Here is a 16,225-nt window from a genome sequence, read left to right as displayed (position 1 = left end):
ATTACACTAGTCAACACTAGAATTAGGCTGTGGCCCGAAATATAGATTATTATAGATTCTTAAGTTATGTGAAAAATAGAAGCACAACTTCTGAAAAAAACCATGAAAAAAATACCAGATTTTAAAAATTCTTAAAAAAAAAAATTACACCATAAAAAAAATATAAAGTACTACAAAAATTTTTAAATCCCGAAATCTATCAGAAAAAGTCATTTTGGTTCACAGCCTAAATCAAAAGTTCAATTTTGTCGGGTAGTGTTATTTGCCCATTAAACTACCCTTTACTGCAGTCACTGCCTATTCCTTATGCTGTCATGATTTCACATTCAAATTCTGCACCATTTAAGGGTATACCCAAGTCCTTGCCTCTCTCTGGCAGTCGGAACATATGTGTGGGGGGTTCCTGCTGTATTTGTTTTGAGTATTGAGAGTCCTTGAAGGTTGCCTGCTTGGTTAGCTTTTGGGGGGGCTGTGCTGTGCTGTGCTGTGCTCTCCTGGCCATGGATGCAGCTCTAAACTGTAAAGCTCTTGAACGTTTAAGTCTATTGAGTAGCTCCCCCCACCCACTCACATGCAAAACCAGCTTGCCACAGAGCAATGCCACACTCTTTCAGAACCTGCCACACTATTTAGCCCCTCATACCCTCTGCCACATTTCCCCTCGCATACGCATACATGCATACGTGTGTGTGCGGCTTATTTTGCTATTTTGGGTTACGTGTTTGGTGGGGTTAGGTGGCTGGGGGGCGGAGGATCGTAGTTTAAACATGCCAAAAATTACAGATATTTCTGACTGCATACATACATATACCCAAATATATCTGTACGTGTATGGAAAAGTGTTTGGCAGGAGAACAATTCCATATGTTTGCATTCGCGTAAGCCCCAATCCCCTGCCCCTCACCAACATACGCTTGCACCTGCTTAACGTTCAGGTAAATGGTTAAATGCAAACAGCAAACAGCCAACAGCAAAATGCATTTTGGGCAAGCCACAAGCGTTTTTCCCCTCTCCCTACTCCACCCGCTGCTCACGATAAGCCCCATAACACTGGCAAACACACACACACACATTGAGGGTACACACACACACACACACAGACGCATTGAGGGTACACACACACACACACATTCGCGCACACACAGATAGATGCGGCGGTGTAGTTATGGCTTTTCAAATGCATCATCAACGGACCTGCAACAGCGTTTGTTCCACACCAGAAAAAAAAAAATAATACCAAAATAAACAAAATTGTGACTCAATCAAGAGGGGATGCAAAGTGCAAAGGGGTTTCCAGCCAGAGGGGGGCGGTGGGGTTTTCATATTTGATCGCAATTTAAATATTTCAAAATATATATCTCTGCGGCTGCCAAAATGTTATCCTGTATCTTTTTGTTGTTGGTCAAAAATACGGATGCACGGGATGCATGACGCACACACGGGACACGGCATACGGGACACGGGACACGGGACACGGGAGTGAAACAATTTTTGTCAATTTTCTGTGTGGCGCTTGGCAAAATATGCAAATATCCGCCAGAAGCGAAGGAGGAGTAAAGAGCAGTGCGGGGAGCAGCTTAGTCTTTTGACCGGCATTAAATGATGTTTTCTGTTCTTTTTTTTTACTTTTTATTTGTTATTGTGTGTGTGTGTGTGTGTGATATATGGCTTCTGTGTATATTTTTGGCTCTTAAATTATTATTTATGTTGCCTTAAGAGAGCAGCGGAAACTGAATTGCAGTGCAAATAGGAGCCTCAAAATATGTGAAAATATGAGGAATGCAAATTGTTTGCAATGAACTTTGACCCCACACATACATATACAAATTCTAATAAGTGGAGTGCAGGTTCATTGACTGATTTATAAGTCAAGTCACATAAATAACAACAGCTGTTGGAAGAATGAAGAGATTTTTAAATGTATTTATTCAAAATTAATTCAAAAGATTTTAATTGAGAATTTTTGATTGGTTAAAGATTTGCGACAGCAACAGAAATTTCTGCCTTGAATTTCCAGCCTTTTAAATAGAAGGGAAAATTTCTTTAAACTTTTGAAGATCTTTCTTTGTTCGCTGACTTGTTCAATGGATTTTCTATACATTTTCTTTGGCTTTTCCAATGGCATTTGTCGCTGCTGCAATGAGGCTTCCAATATGCATGAGCATGCTCCAAACACAATTTCATATTTCAGTCAATTCAAAGCCCTAAGCCCTACAACCACTTCACACCCACAACCCCAGCCCTGCCCCAGACCCTAGGAAATGCAACACTCACAAGAAAACCCCACCCCCAATCTTTGTGTCGGTGGGCAGGAGGGAAGGAGGGGTTGGGGGTGCCGCCACAAAATGCCACTCGACAAAAGAGCTTTGTGTGTGTGGGAATCAGGAATCTGCATTTGACATTTTCCACCGAAGTGAAAACTGAAAACAAGAATTCCGGAATCCGGACGCAGGTCCAGAGGTTCAGTCAGGTGCAGGTTCAGGTCCATAGGTCCATAGGTCGATAGGCTCCTCCCTCCTCTTAGAAAAGAGTATGGTTTTAATGTTTTCCCTGTTTTCGTATTTTCACAGGTCCACGCAGCAGAACCAGCAACAGAATGGCAACGGCCGACGCAGGCAACAACAATCGGAACGTTTGCAGAACGGAAGGGAGCGCAACCGGCGACCAAAATCTGATGGAATACAGCATGCGGACAGCAGCATTATGGAGGATGATGTGAGTACGAGTATATAGCACCTCCGACACGACACTATCCGACACGGAATTCGGTTATGATTGTTCCCCCACTCTATCCACATCATTGTCGGGGGGCTTAAATTTTAAATACGACTACCAAAGGAAGGGGGGGAGGGAACACACTACTCAGTCTCCTCTGCCCCGTGCCCCGTATCAATGGTAGAACGTTCCGTTCTGTCCCTTTAGATTTTACACAATTTTCGTTGTGTATTGGATTTGTGGTTGCTGTTGCTCCTTTTTTACACACACACACAGACACACACACAGCCCAGACTCTCGTCCGTCCCCCTCTGTCAACATTCAACGTAATTTGATAGTTTTTCCACTTGGCTTTTTCTTATTTTCCCTTTTTCGGGCTTGTTTCCCTCACATATCAACAGAATAAATATCTGTGCCAACTGTTGGCAGTTTAGATTTGTATCGCCCACCCACCCACCCACCGCACTCTCTCCTGTCTCTATCTGCGAGTATCTCGTATCTTTTTCGACTGCCCAAACATATAATGTGCTTTAGAATGAAATTACGTATACGTAACGTTAGCCAGAGTGGCCAGAGTGGGCAGAGGGGGTAGGTGAAAGGAGAGCAGATCTTGGTCTAAGCCTGAAAACAGAGCAGAGCAGAAAAGTAAAAACCAATAGAAAATTTCAGCCACTACAATGGAAACGAACAGAGGCCGAGGAGGCATTGGCTACGATATGTATGGATGCCGTTGGGTCTTCGTTTTGGCCAGGTGGAAACCTGCCTAAATTGCTGTTTGCCCCGATGAAGGCTTCTCGGGCTATAAGCAGACCAGAAACCCGAAATTAGCGTAAATTCCTTGATTGAATCGTCGTAGTAGTTGTGGATTTGGTTTTCGTGTAATTGGAAATTTGATGAAAGAGCAAAACAAGTTTTGTGTGGCAAATGGAAAATTGAAATTGCGGTTAAGATGTGGGGCTTCAAGGGAGTAAAGGACAATGCGAACAAAGGAGATTTATTGGAAAAGAATGATGGGAATTAAAAGGAAATGCATGATAAAGGGTAGGGATTAGGATAGGTTCTAAAATAGAGTTTTTGTAAAAGAAAATAACTATAAAAAAATCAAAGAGAGTGTTAAGAAATCAAACCTACTTAGGAGTGTATACTTACCAAAAAAATATAGAATAAAATGGCTAAAAAGTTAATTATTTTCTTGGCAGTTATTTAAGTAACTTAAAGATGGAATTTAGGTTTATTACCTATAGGTAGATGGGGTTTCTCCTACTCTTAATGCTTTCCCTACCATATAAGCCCACTAACACATACACAAATCATAACCCTTACACAGCCCCAAAACCTATAATATATCACCATTTCTAACCATAACTGACGAGTCAATAACCATAAAAATATTGCTAATAAATAACGTCACACTTAATAACTATTTTCTGTCACAATTCTTTCTTCCCTTAAACCTGTAAACCCAACCCCCCACTGCCCCATGCCACTGCTATATATCCCACTTGTACGCCTGCCCGTCCTACTGTTTGGGGGTGACTCCTACTATATATAGCATTCGCAATTAGTGCAATCGGAGGACCGTATACCGCAGCCAGCGAGCGCCAGCAGCGGCAGCAGTCGCACCAAGACACTGCTCGCCATGCCATATTTTCAGGCGCTGCTCAGCAATCTCCAGGTGAGAAGCATCCTTTATGCATCCATTGCATCCTTTGGTTCAACGTTTCGTTTCGTTTCGTTCACGTTCTCATTCTCGTTTGTTTTGTACGCTCTCTTTCGCTCTCATTCGTTATGCGTTTCATTCGTTTGCTATTTGTTGCCATTGTTGTTGCTTTTGCAGTTGCAGTTGCAGCTGCATTTGTTGTTGTTGTTGTTCCATCGTCTATAAAGATTCATTCGTTTGCTATACTATCGGTTTTTTTTTTCTGTTGGTTATGATTTAAATTCATTTGCTTTTCGTTCGCTGTGGCCTTGCCAAGAGTTTTTACTGGTTTTACATTTACATTTTCATTCTCGTTTTTGGTTTTACATTTTCATGCATTTTCCCCATTCAGCAGGCAGATCCTTGCCCACGACTACGTCTACGTATATCTCGTAGACTCTCTGCGAGGTGTTGCATGCGTGTAATTAGTGCCCCCAAAAAGAGTGGGCGGCGTAGGAGGAGGCGGAGGCCCATGCAAATTGCCCAAAGTGTGGCATATAAATTTTGCAACGTGTGCATATTTGTCTTCGGTCTCTGATTGGACCCTTCTCTCTCTCTCTCTCTGATTCTCTCTTTCTGCCGCCTAGAAATTGTTGCAATTTGTCAAATGACAATGCAAACGAAATTGAAATTTGAGCAGGTATCTGCCTGCCCTCTTGCCACACAACAAATTCCTTCTTTGCCAAATGATATTATCCATTTAGTTTATTTTGCATGTGTTTCATTGTTGTTTTTTATCATTGTTCTTTTTGTGGATAAATGCATTTAAATTAGTCTGGCACTTGACATGCCTGTGTGAGTTCTTCAGTTTAGATCGATTGCTCTCTTACACGGATTGATTTCTGCTTCACAGTTTCGGAAGTTTAAACATTTAAAGATAAATTTCCGTGGTCAAAAGTTGTACAAACTGTAAGCTGGCCTTTTAATTTAAAGCCTTTTAATTTTGATGTGAAAAATTCTTTCCAAGGAAGTTTCTTCTAAAATAAGCTCCCTCTCAAAGAAGTTCCTTCCCAAAGAAAATCATACCCAAATCTATTCAGACAACCAAGATTCTTGAGATGCAATTCTGATAGTTTGGTTTTATATCAACTCTTACTTATGGGATATGAATTGTTTAGTATAAATTAAACTCCACAATTTCATGTGTTTCCTATGTTTTTTCTGATTTTTTAATGGTTTCTCTTCTCATTTTGAAAGATTCTTGCATGCATTTTCTATCATTTGCACGATTTTAGGTCTCAGAAAGTGCACCTATGTCTGCCTATGTCTGTATCTCTCACTTTTAACGTTGATTTCAATTCTTTTTACATTCTTACCGAATATAAATATTTTGTTCTTTCCTCTTCGGTTTGAATTCGGGGGCTCCACCAATCTTCTCTCTCCACAAAATACAACACAAACAACAAACATACCACCAAAATGGGAACCAATTTTGAAAAAAAAACAACAAAAAATCTATGCCCAAACAAATACAAATACAAAACAAAACGTAAATGCAACGTAGGTAAAACCCTTCTAAAGAATATTTATGCCTGATTCCATTTATACATTTTTCCATCAAAATATTATAGCGCATAATATTTAATTAAACAGAATTTTCATTAAAATTGGCCTCCTTTTGCTGCTTGCTCGCTCGGTGAAAAACTTTCTGGGCGCCCGAGCCGCCCCATCGCCGCCATCAAAGACATTTTCTGCTGACTTTTTTTTATAGTATGCATTTTCGTGCATTGTGAAATGAGCAAACAATTGGCATAATGGGCAAAAAGATATGCCCACACCCACCCATTACCCATTACCCCACCCGCCCCCAAAAAAAAAGTTGCATGCTGCCACAGTGAAGAGCTGGAAAATTGGCAGAGTACGCACAAAGAGATATTTTCACTCGAATATACTCTCCTCGAATTATAGTACAATATGCAATAAAATTATGCATTTAAATTTGCCTGCTATTTCGTAGCACATTTCTCTTTAATATTTATTGCTAAATTTATTGCATTTTTATTAGATTTAAAATCTAAAAACTATCCACCAATTACCATTATTTGTCTACTTAAAAAACAATTAATAAACATATGCAAAAATGCTCTGGAAATAATACCACAAAAAAAGCATTTCAACAAACCCAACCGAAAAAAAAAATGTAAATAAATCATTTAATTAAATTCACATTACTGTGAATCAAATTTGCACTTTCTCGATTTCCATTTCGATTTTATTGAATTATATTTTTATCAAACTAAAATAAATATAGAAAATAGGAAACAAAAAACAATTTTGTGGATTTGTGAAAATATGCATGGCAATCAATTCGGTCATGTAAAAACTGTATTTATCTTCTTAATTTGTTTTAAAAACTGTTTTTGGTTGGAATAATTTGTTGAAATTAAATTCAGTAAAGACTTAACGCTTTAATCGTCTCTCAGGTTGCACTTTAAATGATAAACCAATGAGAAAGCGGAAATCTAACCACAGACTTTGATGTACCATGCAATCATTTAATTTTGAATCATGATTAATATGTACATATATACTAGAACTAATCCCATGGCTTTGGTTTTTGTGGTCTGACAATTGGAGCATTCTAATTTAGCCATAATTTGTTGTCTTTTTAAATTTTCAATACGAATACATTTCAGGGGAAATCTCTGCTCATAAATACATAAATATAAATACCTATATGTGTGTGTTCCTTTTGTTTTATTTTCTATACTCTGCATGAAACATAAACCTGAGATAATTAAAGCACACAATCGTATTCATTCATATGTAAATTAAATTGTATTATCAATGACCTATATCCTATACTTATATATCTATATAATAATTATACTTGAAACTAATTATTAATACAATTCATGCCTGGAAGGTCCTGGCTGGTCGTTGGTTTTTATTATGGTTCGATATGCCCTGGCCGGGTAAGTGCCACAACGCCCATCGCTGCATTCCGGAACAACTTTTATGGCATCCACATACACATACTCGTACTACTCGTATGATGGTTCTCATCTGTGTTCTTTTTCTGCCTTTTTTTTCTATTTTTTGCACCCACCAACAAACAATTACGAACAACTTTTACTATAAGCTTAATTTATTAATTGAAAAGTTTATTCTTTACCGCCGCGTGGCTTATCAGAGAGAGAGAGCGTTCTCTCAGCCCTCTCGCTCGCGCTCCTCCCAACTTTGTGCCGCATAAAAGTTATGTGTATTACAGAACAACAACAAAACATTTTTTGTGGCATAGAAAATTAGCTTTCAGTCAACGTTGTGCTTGCCTTTTTACCTGGTAGACAGTTTTTGTGGGAGTATTCGAGTATGTGGGAGATGAAATCGCGGTTTTGCTCAACCACTAAAATTTAAAATGCAACAGAAAATAAATTAAACCAAAGAAACACTGCACCTTACAGACCCTGCAGCCTGCAGTTCAGCCTCTGGTGGGCGAGAGAGGCCCGAAAGGCAATGAAATATCGGGCGCAAGTTCATCCATAACAGGGAAACGACACACAGTGACAGGCATCAAGCAGCTGATTTGTGGCTACAGTGTTACAGAAGAGTGTGCGAGCCCCTTTCTCGTTCTAAAGATAGATAAAGAAATCTGTAGAATATCAAGAATTATTACTGAAATACATATAAGAAAAGTAGAAAAGGGAGTAGAATTTGTCGAAATATTTATAGAAAATTGTAGAAAAATTCAAGTTTAATGTTAAAAAAAAAAACCTAAATAAATCTATGGAATATTCAGAATTATTTCACAATTTCCAAGAGAACATAAAAAATAGAATAAGCTGTTTTTATCAGTAGTTTGTTAAGATCAAAGATATTTATTTCTACAATTTTTGAGAGATTTCTTCTGTAGAATATGACATGAATATAGGGACAGTTTTCAAACCCATGACTATGGAAGTTATTTTTTAGCTTTTTAATTGTTAAATCGTAGTGTAAATCAACTTATCCCACAAGCTGTACGAATACGATTACTGGTCCGAGTACTGGCACTACACTGTACTACACTCTTCATACAGAGACATTTTGTCCTTCCACTCGAAGGCGTGGCGTGGCTCTGTGGAGTACTTCCCGGAAAAATATGACCACACAAACCGACCCACAACCGAACCTGGGAGACCAAACTGCTGGCTGGGAGACGACTGGATGGAGTGCGACGTGCCGCCCATCGCAACGCTGTATGCAGATTAGGCAAAAATAATTTATGATGCTCAGCCAGGCGAATAGCAGCAGCATCCAGCAGACTATCCCCAGAACCTCCCAAAAAAAAAAAAAAACCAAATTCAGAGTGCAGTAAAGCTGTGGCAGCAGCGAACGAAAAGGATGGGACAGCAGGGCGACACTTTCAAGTGGCATTTATCAAAGCTAGTTACCGGAAAATTGTAAGCCCCACACACACACACACAGACACAGCTATAGCTGTATATATATTTAGGGTCCTGCAAACTGCAGATAAAATCAACCAAATAGAGAGGAGAGCGATTATAACTAATTTTGTGCAAATTTCAACGTGGAGAGCCGAAAAAACATGTGAATGCGAATGCGAACCACTAAAAGTATTAAGCGGTCGTCATGCCACACAGATACACACACACACACACACACCCCTGAAACATATGCTAGCTGTCACAGTATCTGTGCTGCGTATCTGCGTGTGCGAGTGGGTGACAGTAAAAACATTTGGCTGGAAAGTTTGCGGCACATTGATTAACTCTTTGCGGCATGGCCATCACACCCTCCCTGCCCCACCGCTCGTAATAATAATTTTTCATAATTGCTGGAAAATAAAATATATACTCGGTATTTGCATTTCATTTGGTGCCCGCTTTTTCCCACTTAATGAGAGTTTTTATGAAAGGATAAACACAAAAAAGAGACATACCATACGATTATATTTAGTTGTTGTCTAACTAATTAAAATATTTATAAGCTAATCACTTGATGGCAGCGCAAGTAGCTAATGAACTCTCTCTCTCTCTCTCTCTCTCTCTCTCTATTAGTTGAATTTTAGTACTATTTATTTTTTGTCGTATTGTTAAAGTGTTAAACTCGCATAATCACATTCCACTACCCCCGTAAGTTTTTCAATGGAAACTTTTTAAAGACGAGCCTCCACGGTACGCTGCTGCATGAAAACTTTATGCATAAATGAATGAAACTGAACTCATACTTGGGATTGAGATTTGATATGCAAAGCAGGAGAGGAGAGCAGAGAGCGAGCTGCCGCTGCCGCTGCTGTTTGAGTTGCTTCTCTTGAGCTACTCTTTGCTTTAAACACGCCCCGAAGGCAGGCAACACTTTGTGTGCAGAGTGGAGAACTGAGAAGCGGAGAAGTGGAGAAGCGGAGAGACTTCTCCTAATTAAACCGCTCTCTCAATTGACATCATCTCACTCGCTCTCTTTCTGGTAACCAACTGCTGCTGTCATTCATTTCAATTTCCAACCATTTGGCTCTTTATCTGGGCCATAAACTTCAATCGCATTCAATAATTTTGCTGTCTTTTATGAGGCGGACTTCCGTTTTATTCGCAGCAGCAGCAGCAATCCTCCATCCATCATCTCTGCTCCATCCTCCGCCAGCTACTGAGCACTGAGTATAAATGCAAATCCTGGCAATTCCGTTTTTAATTGCATTGTTGCCTCTGGGCTTTTGAGATGCTGCTAATGAGAGGAGCTGCCCAACCTCCTCATGGCTTGCCATGGCCACCTGAATATCTGAATCATGCCATTGATTAGCTTTCGGAATACAAATTATAGCCACGACAGGCTAATGCATTCTCATCATCGTCATCATCATTATTGAACAACGTTCAACGTTCCTGGGCTTAGTTTCTGGCTCTCTGGCTCTCTGGCTTGGTCTTGGCCTTAGTTCTGTTTAGTTTATGGCCCCGGACTCGGACTTGGACTCGGACTGGGGCCATTCCTAATTAGCTAAGTAACTGCAGGAGGAGGCCAGGAGCCGCGGCCCGTCCATAATTTATGTGCCAGCATTTTGGCCTATTAATTATATTACGCGCTTTTACTGCCCTTTATTTTGTGCCTCAAACATCAAATTGGGTCTTTGGTTAGCCAAAGCGCCAAAGCGCGTTAATAAATTTCCATAAACAGGATGGTGACGGGCGACGGGGGATGGCAGGATGGGAGGATGCAAAAGGATGCTGGATGTGGAAGCCACACATATTCGTCATGTCACGAGAGAGAGCGCGAGTGCGGGGCAAAGGCAAAATGATTTAAAACAAGCAAAATGTTTGCGCATTTTGCTGGCTTTTAATTTTGATTGCAACTATTTATTAATGGCAGGCAGGCAGGCAGGCAGGCAGGATGGATGGGCTGCCTGCTGCCTACTGCTGGCAGGATGGAAGGATGGCAGGATGTAGGATGCACGGATGCAGGGATCCCGGCTGGCACTGGCTGCCACTGGTGCCACTGGTGCCACTGCCTCCGAGCCATATATTTTTAGCCGCGCTCCACTTAAACTCCATGCAATTTGTGCTGCAATTTTGTGCTGCATTTGTTTCCCTTTTGCCTCTTTCATTTCTCTCTCTCTCTCTCTCTGTCTGCTCTCTGTCTCCTGATTTTGCATTATTTTTATTTATTTTCGCGTTACATTTAAACTTAAATTAAATGAAATGACACACATTTCTCTGCATATTTCTCTGTATTTTCAGCTTGCTGTTCGAGTTTGTGGCTTTTGGTTGAGTTGAGTTCAGTTCAGTTCTGAGTTTCTGTTTCTGTTCAGCTTTTCGTTGGGGTTTCGTTTCGGTTGGGGCCTTCGGGTTTGTGTCTCTGTCAGGCGTGAGAATTTAACGATGTGCGTGGACCCAATGTTAGCTTTGTGTCAAGTCGAGTCGAGACGAGTCGCCTCCTCCACCATGCCCATGCAAGGGCTGCAGCTGCTAATGAGTCCTGTGCTGTGAATACACTCGTATTCGCAGTCGTATTCGCAGTCGTATTGAATGCATCATCATATTTCATCAGAGCGGCGGGGGGGAGTAGAAATAGTCGTAGAAACTTTAGCACATAATTAACAGTCAAAGTGGTAGATCCTGGCATTTGGTTACGCTGTGGGGGGGGGAGCAGGAAACGAGAGATTAATATGGGAATTTATGGCATGGTGCAGGGTGCAGGTGGCAGGGGCAGGCAGTCAGACATTGCACAAAGTGTGAGGCATAATCGTAATATGTTGATATGCGATTAAATGCAGGGAATATTTGCTGGAAATAAACTGTTAGTCGAGGCATATTGAAAGTAGTTTTCATTGTTTGATTTATTAGGAGCAGAAAAATAATACAAATTAATTATTAATGATTCTTTTATCAGCTTAAATATTAGAAATAAAGTTTGAGGCTTTACTGAGGATTAAATATTAGAAATAAAGTTTTTAGGCTTTGCTGACACTAAAAGCTCATCATTTCCATAGCGGGGGAAAACAAGAAAAAAAAAGATTAAAGATTTTATAATTCTCATAGCTTGCGTTATCGATCCATTTCGAGCTGGGAAATTGCCACGAAAGGCCTACATTGGGTTGTGCCTCTTGTGCCACACATAAACCACTGTCTGTCTGATTCCAAAAGTACGGCTGAGAACTCCATTTCTGCCCTTTTGAGAGGGTAAGGCAAAAACTTCCGGTCTACCCCTGGAAAATAGCCATTAAATTTTGAAACAATAATCTGGCAACTGTTTTGCAGGCAGCTCCAGCTCCAGCCACAGTCCCAGTACCAGTCACAGTCCCTGCTCTCTGCTCCCTGCTGCCTGCTCCCTGCTCTCTGCTGACTGCTCTCTGCTCCCGTCTCCATGCCATTCAGAAATTGGCCAAAAGCAGGGCAGGAACTTTGAACTAATTAGAGTTGCACAGGCGGAACGGAACGCATGGCAGTTGTCGTAAGAGCAACGACGAACAGGGCCCCCGAAAATTCCAGTTAGTGGTGCCCCCACACCCCCCCCCCCTGGGAAAGGGGGTCAGAGTGCTGCTGCAATATTGACAAGAAGCCCAACAGCAGAGAGGAGCAGCAGCAGCAGCAGGCAGAGGCAGCAGGCAACAAAGAACGATTCCGATTGCGGTGACAACAATAAAAGGCAATGGGATGGGAGCGTGGCAAGGGAGGGGTGGAAGGGTCGTCTGTGGAGGCGTCATTGTCATTGTCGCTCTTCGCTGTTGTTGGCCAACAAATGAGGCAAAAGGGGGAGAGGATGTGGCAGATAGAGCCTGCCACAGTCCCTGTACTGCACATAAAAGCGCAGCAGTTGCTGGCAGCAACAACAGCAACATCAGCAACAGCAGCAGCAGCAGAGCGTCAGGCAAACGAGAACTATGCAAGCGCATTTGTCGGTTTCAAGTGCCACTTGGGAAATCATCTTTGTGTGTGCCGCCTCCCTCCGATGCTCGATGCAACACGGCCCAACCAGAGAGCCTGGCCCAGAGCCCAGAGCCCAGACACCCACCGCCCCGAACACGCCTCCATTCCGGTCGGTCCATCCACAAACACCCCCACCCCCACCTCTGGGGGGCAGCTGTAAATGAAAACGAGACCAGAGAAATGACGCTGACGCTGGGTAGACTATGCTGTTTGACAATAAGTTCACAAGGGGCTCGATCAGAGGACAATTTTTGCGGCTAGAGCTTGCAGATGCACGGCATTATGTGGTACTACGATACATATCGCCAGTTTAATGTAGGGATTTAGGATTATCGGGTAAAGAGAGGTGGAATATCGGAGTTTTAATTAGGAAACTAAAGAGAGCTAACTCTAAGCCTTGATAAATGTTGAATGGAAGATATGGTACTCCCAATCCTAAGCACTCCTTGCACGTACATATTTTACCCACCCAAAACACGTTGCCATCTCTATGCTGTTTTTTTGCCATTCCCACACTAATCTACCAAATCGACTTGGCTGCCGCCTGACAAACAGAGAAGGAGAATTTTTGGAACGAAAAACCGAATGCAGCATTTGGTATTCAAATTTTAGCGAGGCAGTTTTCAGAAAGGGGGAAATTAGCAGGCGCAAGAGGGAGAGAGAGAGAGCGAGACCTGGGGATATGGGTGGGTTGTGGCTGCGACTGCGACTGCGGATGGTTGTGAAAGGCAATCCCTTTCATGGGGTCGGTGGTGGGTCAACGGCTAATCGGATTTCGCAGTTCGTAGTCAGTCAACGTGAAGCAATTGATGAGGGTAATTCAAGTGTGCTGCATGCATGAAACATCTCCCACCTGCAAATACGAATGCCTATGGGCAACCAACTACTACTACTGTCCCCTTGCCCATCCCCCAGCCCCCACACATAATCCTGCCCAACACATTCACGACAAGAGATCGATGGTCGTTATGAAAGCGGAAACGGAAATGCGCTGGCCGTTGAAGCACTGCTGCCAAGCAAGCAAGGTGCCTTGGCATATCGAACAGAGAAAAAAAAAACAACGACTGCCACAGCGACTGGTCTCTGGCTCCTGGCATCTGGCATCTGGCTCCGGCTCTGAGATTTAGATGGAATTTAAGCCAACATTTCTCACCCATACCTTTCTCCCGCTCTCTCTCTCTCTCTCTTTCTCACTCTGAACCCCTTTATAAACGAACAGCTTTTGTGGCCGCTGCAGCGCTTCAAGGACTCACGTGGCCAGCATTTGCTGCATGGCGAGGCGCTCAAGTATGGCGTCGATTTGGAGCCCCTGCACTTCGAGCAGGACGAACCAGTGCGTGTGATGACCAAAGAGCTGCTGCACACCAAGTCAGAGGGGCAGAGGAACACAAAGGATGCAGAGGCTGAGGTGGAGGCTGAGGCTGAGGCAGAGTCGAATGCAGAGGATGTACCGCCTCACATGCCACATGGTCGATGGGAAACTGCTGCTGCTGCTGGTGCTGGTGCTGCTGTTGGTGCGACAGGCGGCGGCACCACAACGGCAGTGCCGAGTCTCGAGAGCGATGGCTACGTCTACAAATGGCAAGTGGGTGACTGGTCCAAGTGTTCCCAGGAATGTGGAGCAGCTGGCAGCGGTTTGCAGGTGAGTGAAGAGTGAAGAGCGAGTTCCTGTTCCTGTTGCCTGATTAATGGGCGTAAGATTGAAGTTCCAATGAGGGAAATGGCACTCGTATACTCGTATGAGACAGAGAAGAATTTTAGGAAATGGAAATGGAAATGGCTTGGCTTGGATTTCCCCTAAGTCTGAGCCAAAGAGCGCTGAGCTCCTCCAATGAACTCCCCTTAAAGCCCAATCATTAATGAATGTGCACTTTTAGTAGCTAGCTGCCTTCATTTCTCAATGGCTCTGTGCAAACAGAATGTCGTAAAAGAAGGCAAAGAGCCGCCAACCGACGACATTTATGCAATAATTAGGCAAGTGCACAGGACTCCCTGCTGGCTGCAGGCACCCGTTTCAGCTTCAGCTTGAGCTCCAGTAGCCTCATAAAATCAAGCACAAGATTAAATATTTTAACAGTCAAAGGTTCCCGGTTGCCGGTTCCCTCTCCTCGTACCACGTAATGCTGCTCCTTATTTTATGTGGAAATTTATTCTTTTTACCCTCTCCCATTACATTCCCATAGCGACGCACGTTGAGCTGCCAGAGAGAGGCAAAGGCAAAGGCCAGCAACAGCAGCAGCAGCAGCAGCAGCCGCACCACCAGCAACGACGACAACGGAAACGATGTCGTGGATAATTCAGAGTGCACCGCCCACGGCCTGGAGATGCCCGACACGTTCCAGAGCTGCGGCAACGAGGCCTGTCCGCACTGGACCAAGGGCGAGTGGACACTTTGCCAGCAGTCGAGGTGCCACGGTCGGAATACGGCCGTGCAGCGCCGCGAGGTGGCCTGTCGCTACGAGAACGGCACCGTGGGCAGTGCCTGCGATGAGTACGAGAAGCCGCTGCTACGACAGGAGTGCTACAACGAGCGCTGCAAGGGGGTGTGGCGCGTGGAGCCCTGGTCCGAGGTGAGTCCCGAGCCGAGAGTCCCTGAGTCCCGGCCGGCTTATTAAAGGTATCCATTATTAATCCGCTACATCCTCTTAGTGCAATGCGCCGTGCGGTCGTCAGGGCATCAAATATCGCATACTGCAATGCGTCTGGTACGGGAGTCGAAGGCCGGCGGGCAACGTGTGCAAGCACCAGCCTCGTCCGGCGGTCATGAAGGTCTGCAAGAGTCCTGCCTGCCAGTCGAAGTGTAAGTATTGATCGTGCACAAACAATATACCATGAAAATGCCTTTAACCGTCTTGATTTTCTTTCGCAGTGTCCCCATCGGCGGCCCAGCATTGTCGGGACTCGTCGCGCTATTGCCGCAACGCCCGGTCGATGGGTCTGTGTCGGCTGCATCGCTACAAGGAGAAGTGCTGCAGCTCATGCCAGCAGCAGCCCAACCAATATATATTCCATTAGCTTCTGGCGGGACGGCAACGGCAACGGCAGCGGCAACGACAACTCTACGAATTCTGCAATTCTGCAAGCAATTACTCTAAGTACCCCCCGTAAATCTAAAGAACTATAGCAAGAAATTCAAGTTAAACTTATCCATATGTATGTACTACCAGCAACACTCCTGACACTCCCGAACACTCTGACACTGACACCAAATCCAGTTTAAAATTGTATTGAAATTAGGCCATTGGATATATGTACCTATTCTTTCGATTCGAAATTCGTTACACAGTGGGGGGAATAATTAATTGAAATTCCCCCCAAACACATAAACAAAAATGTAACATGTAACATGAGCAAATATTTGCAATTACGAGTAAAGTAAGGATAAATATTGTTAGATCTGCCCCAGGACTCATTCACTCGGGCAAATAATTTTGGCAAACAAGAGAGGAGAAAG

At 43.2% G+C, this 16,225-nt stretch overlaps 1 protein-coding gene across 5 annotated transcripts in view; it reads left to right on the top strand.

The window, feature by feature from the left end:
* LOC111082928 (protein madd-4) overlaps positions 1-15,818 on the top strand; it is a 77,549-nt gene extending 61,731 nt beyond the window's left edge. For 3 of the 5 annotated variants that reach the window (XM_022379176.2, XM_022379175.2, XM_022379178.2), the window contains 6 exons: positions 2,571-2,715; positions 4,268-4,390; positions 13,991-14,413; positions 14,955-15,341; positions 15,421-15,571; positions 15,641-15,818. In XM_022379176.2, the coding sequence (XP_022234868.2) occupies positions 2,571-2,715; positions 4,268-4,390; positions 13,991-14,413; positions 14,955-15,341; positions 15,421-15,571; positions 15,641-15,786 (1,375 nt within the window). In that variant the 3' untranslated portion in view covers positions 15,787-15,818. The remainder of the gene's footprint in view (positions 1-2,570; positions 2,716-4,267; positions 4,391-13,990; positions 14,414-14,954; positions 15,342-15,420; positions 15,572-15,640) is intronic. The other 2 variants (XM_022379177.2, XM_022379179.2) reach the window with 2 other exon arrangements.
* Positions 15,819-16,225: the final 407 nt, after the last annotated feature.

The sequence above is a fragment of the Drosophila obscura genome, unplaced genomic scaffold, assembly GCF_018151105.1.
Source record: "Drosophila obscura isolate BZ-5 IFL unplaced genomic scaffold, ASM1815110v1 contig_179, whole genome shotgun sequence".
NCBI classification, from domain to species: Eukaryota; Metazoa; Arthropoda; class Insecta; order Diptera; family Drosophilidae; genus Drosophila; species Drosophila obscura.
This window is presented reverse-complemented; position numbering and strand designations above follow the sequence as displayed.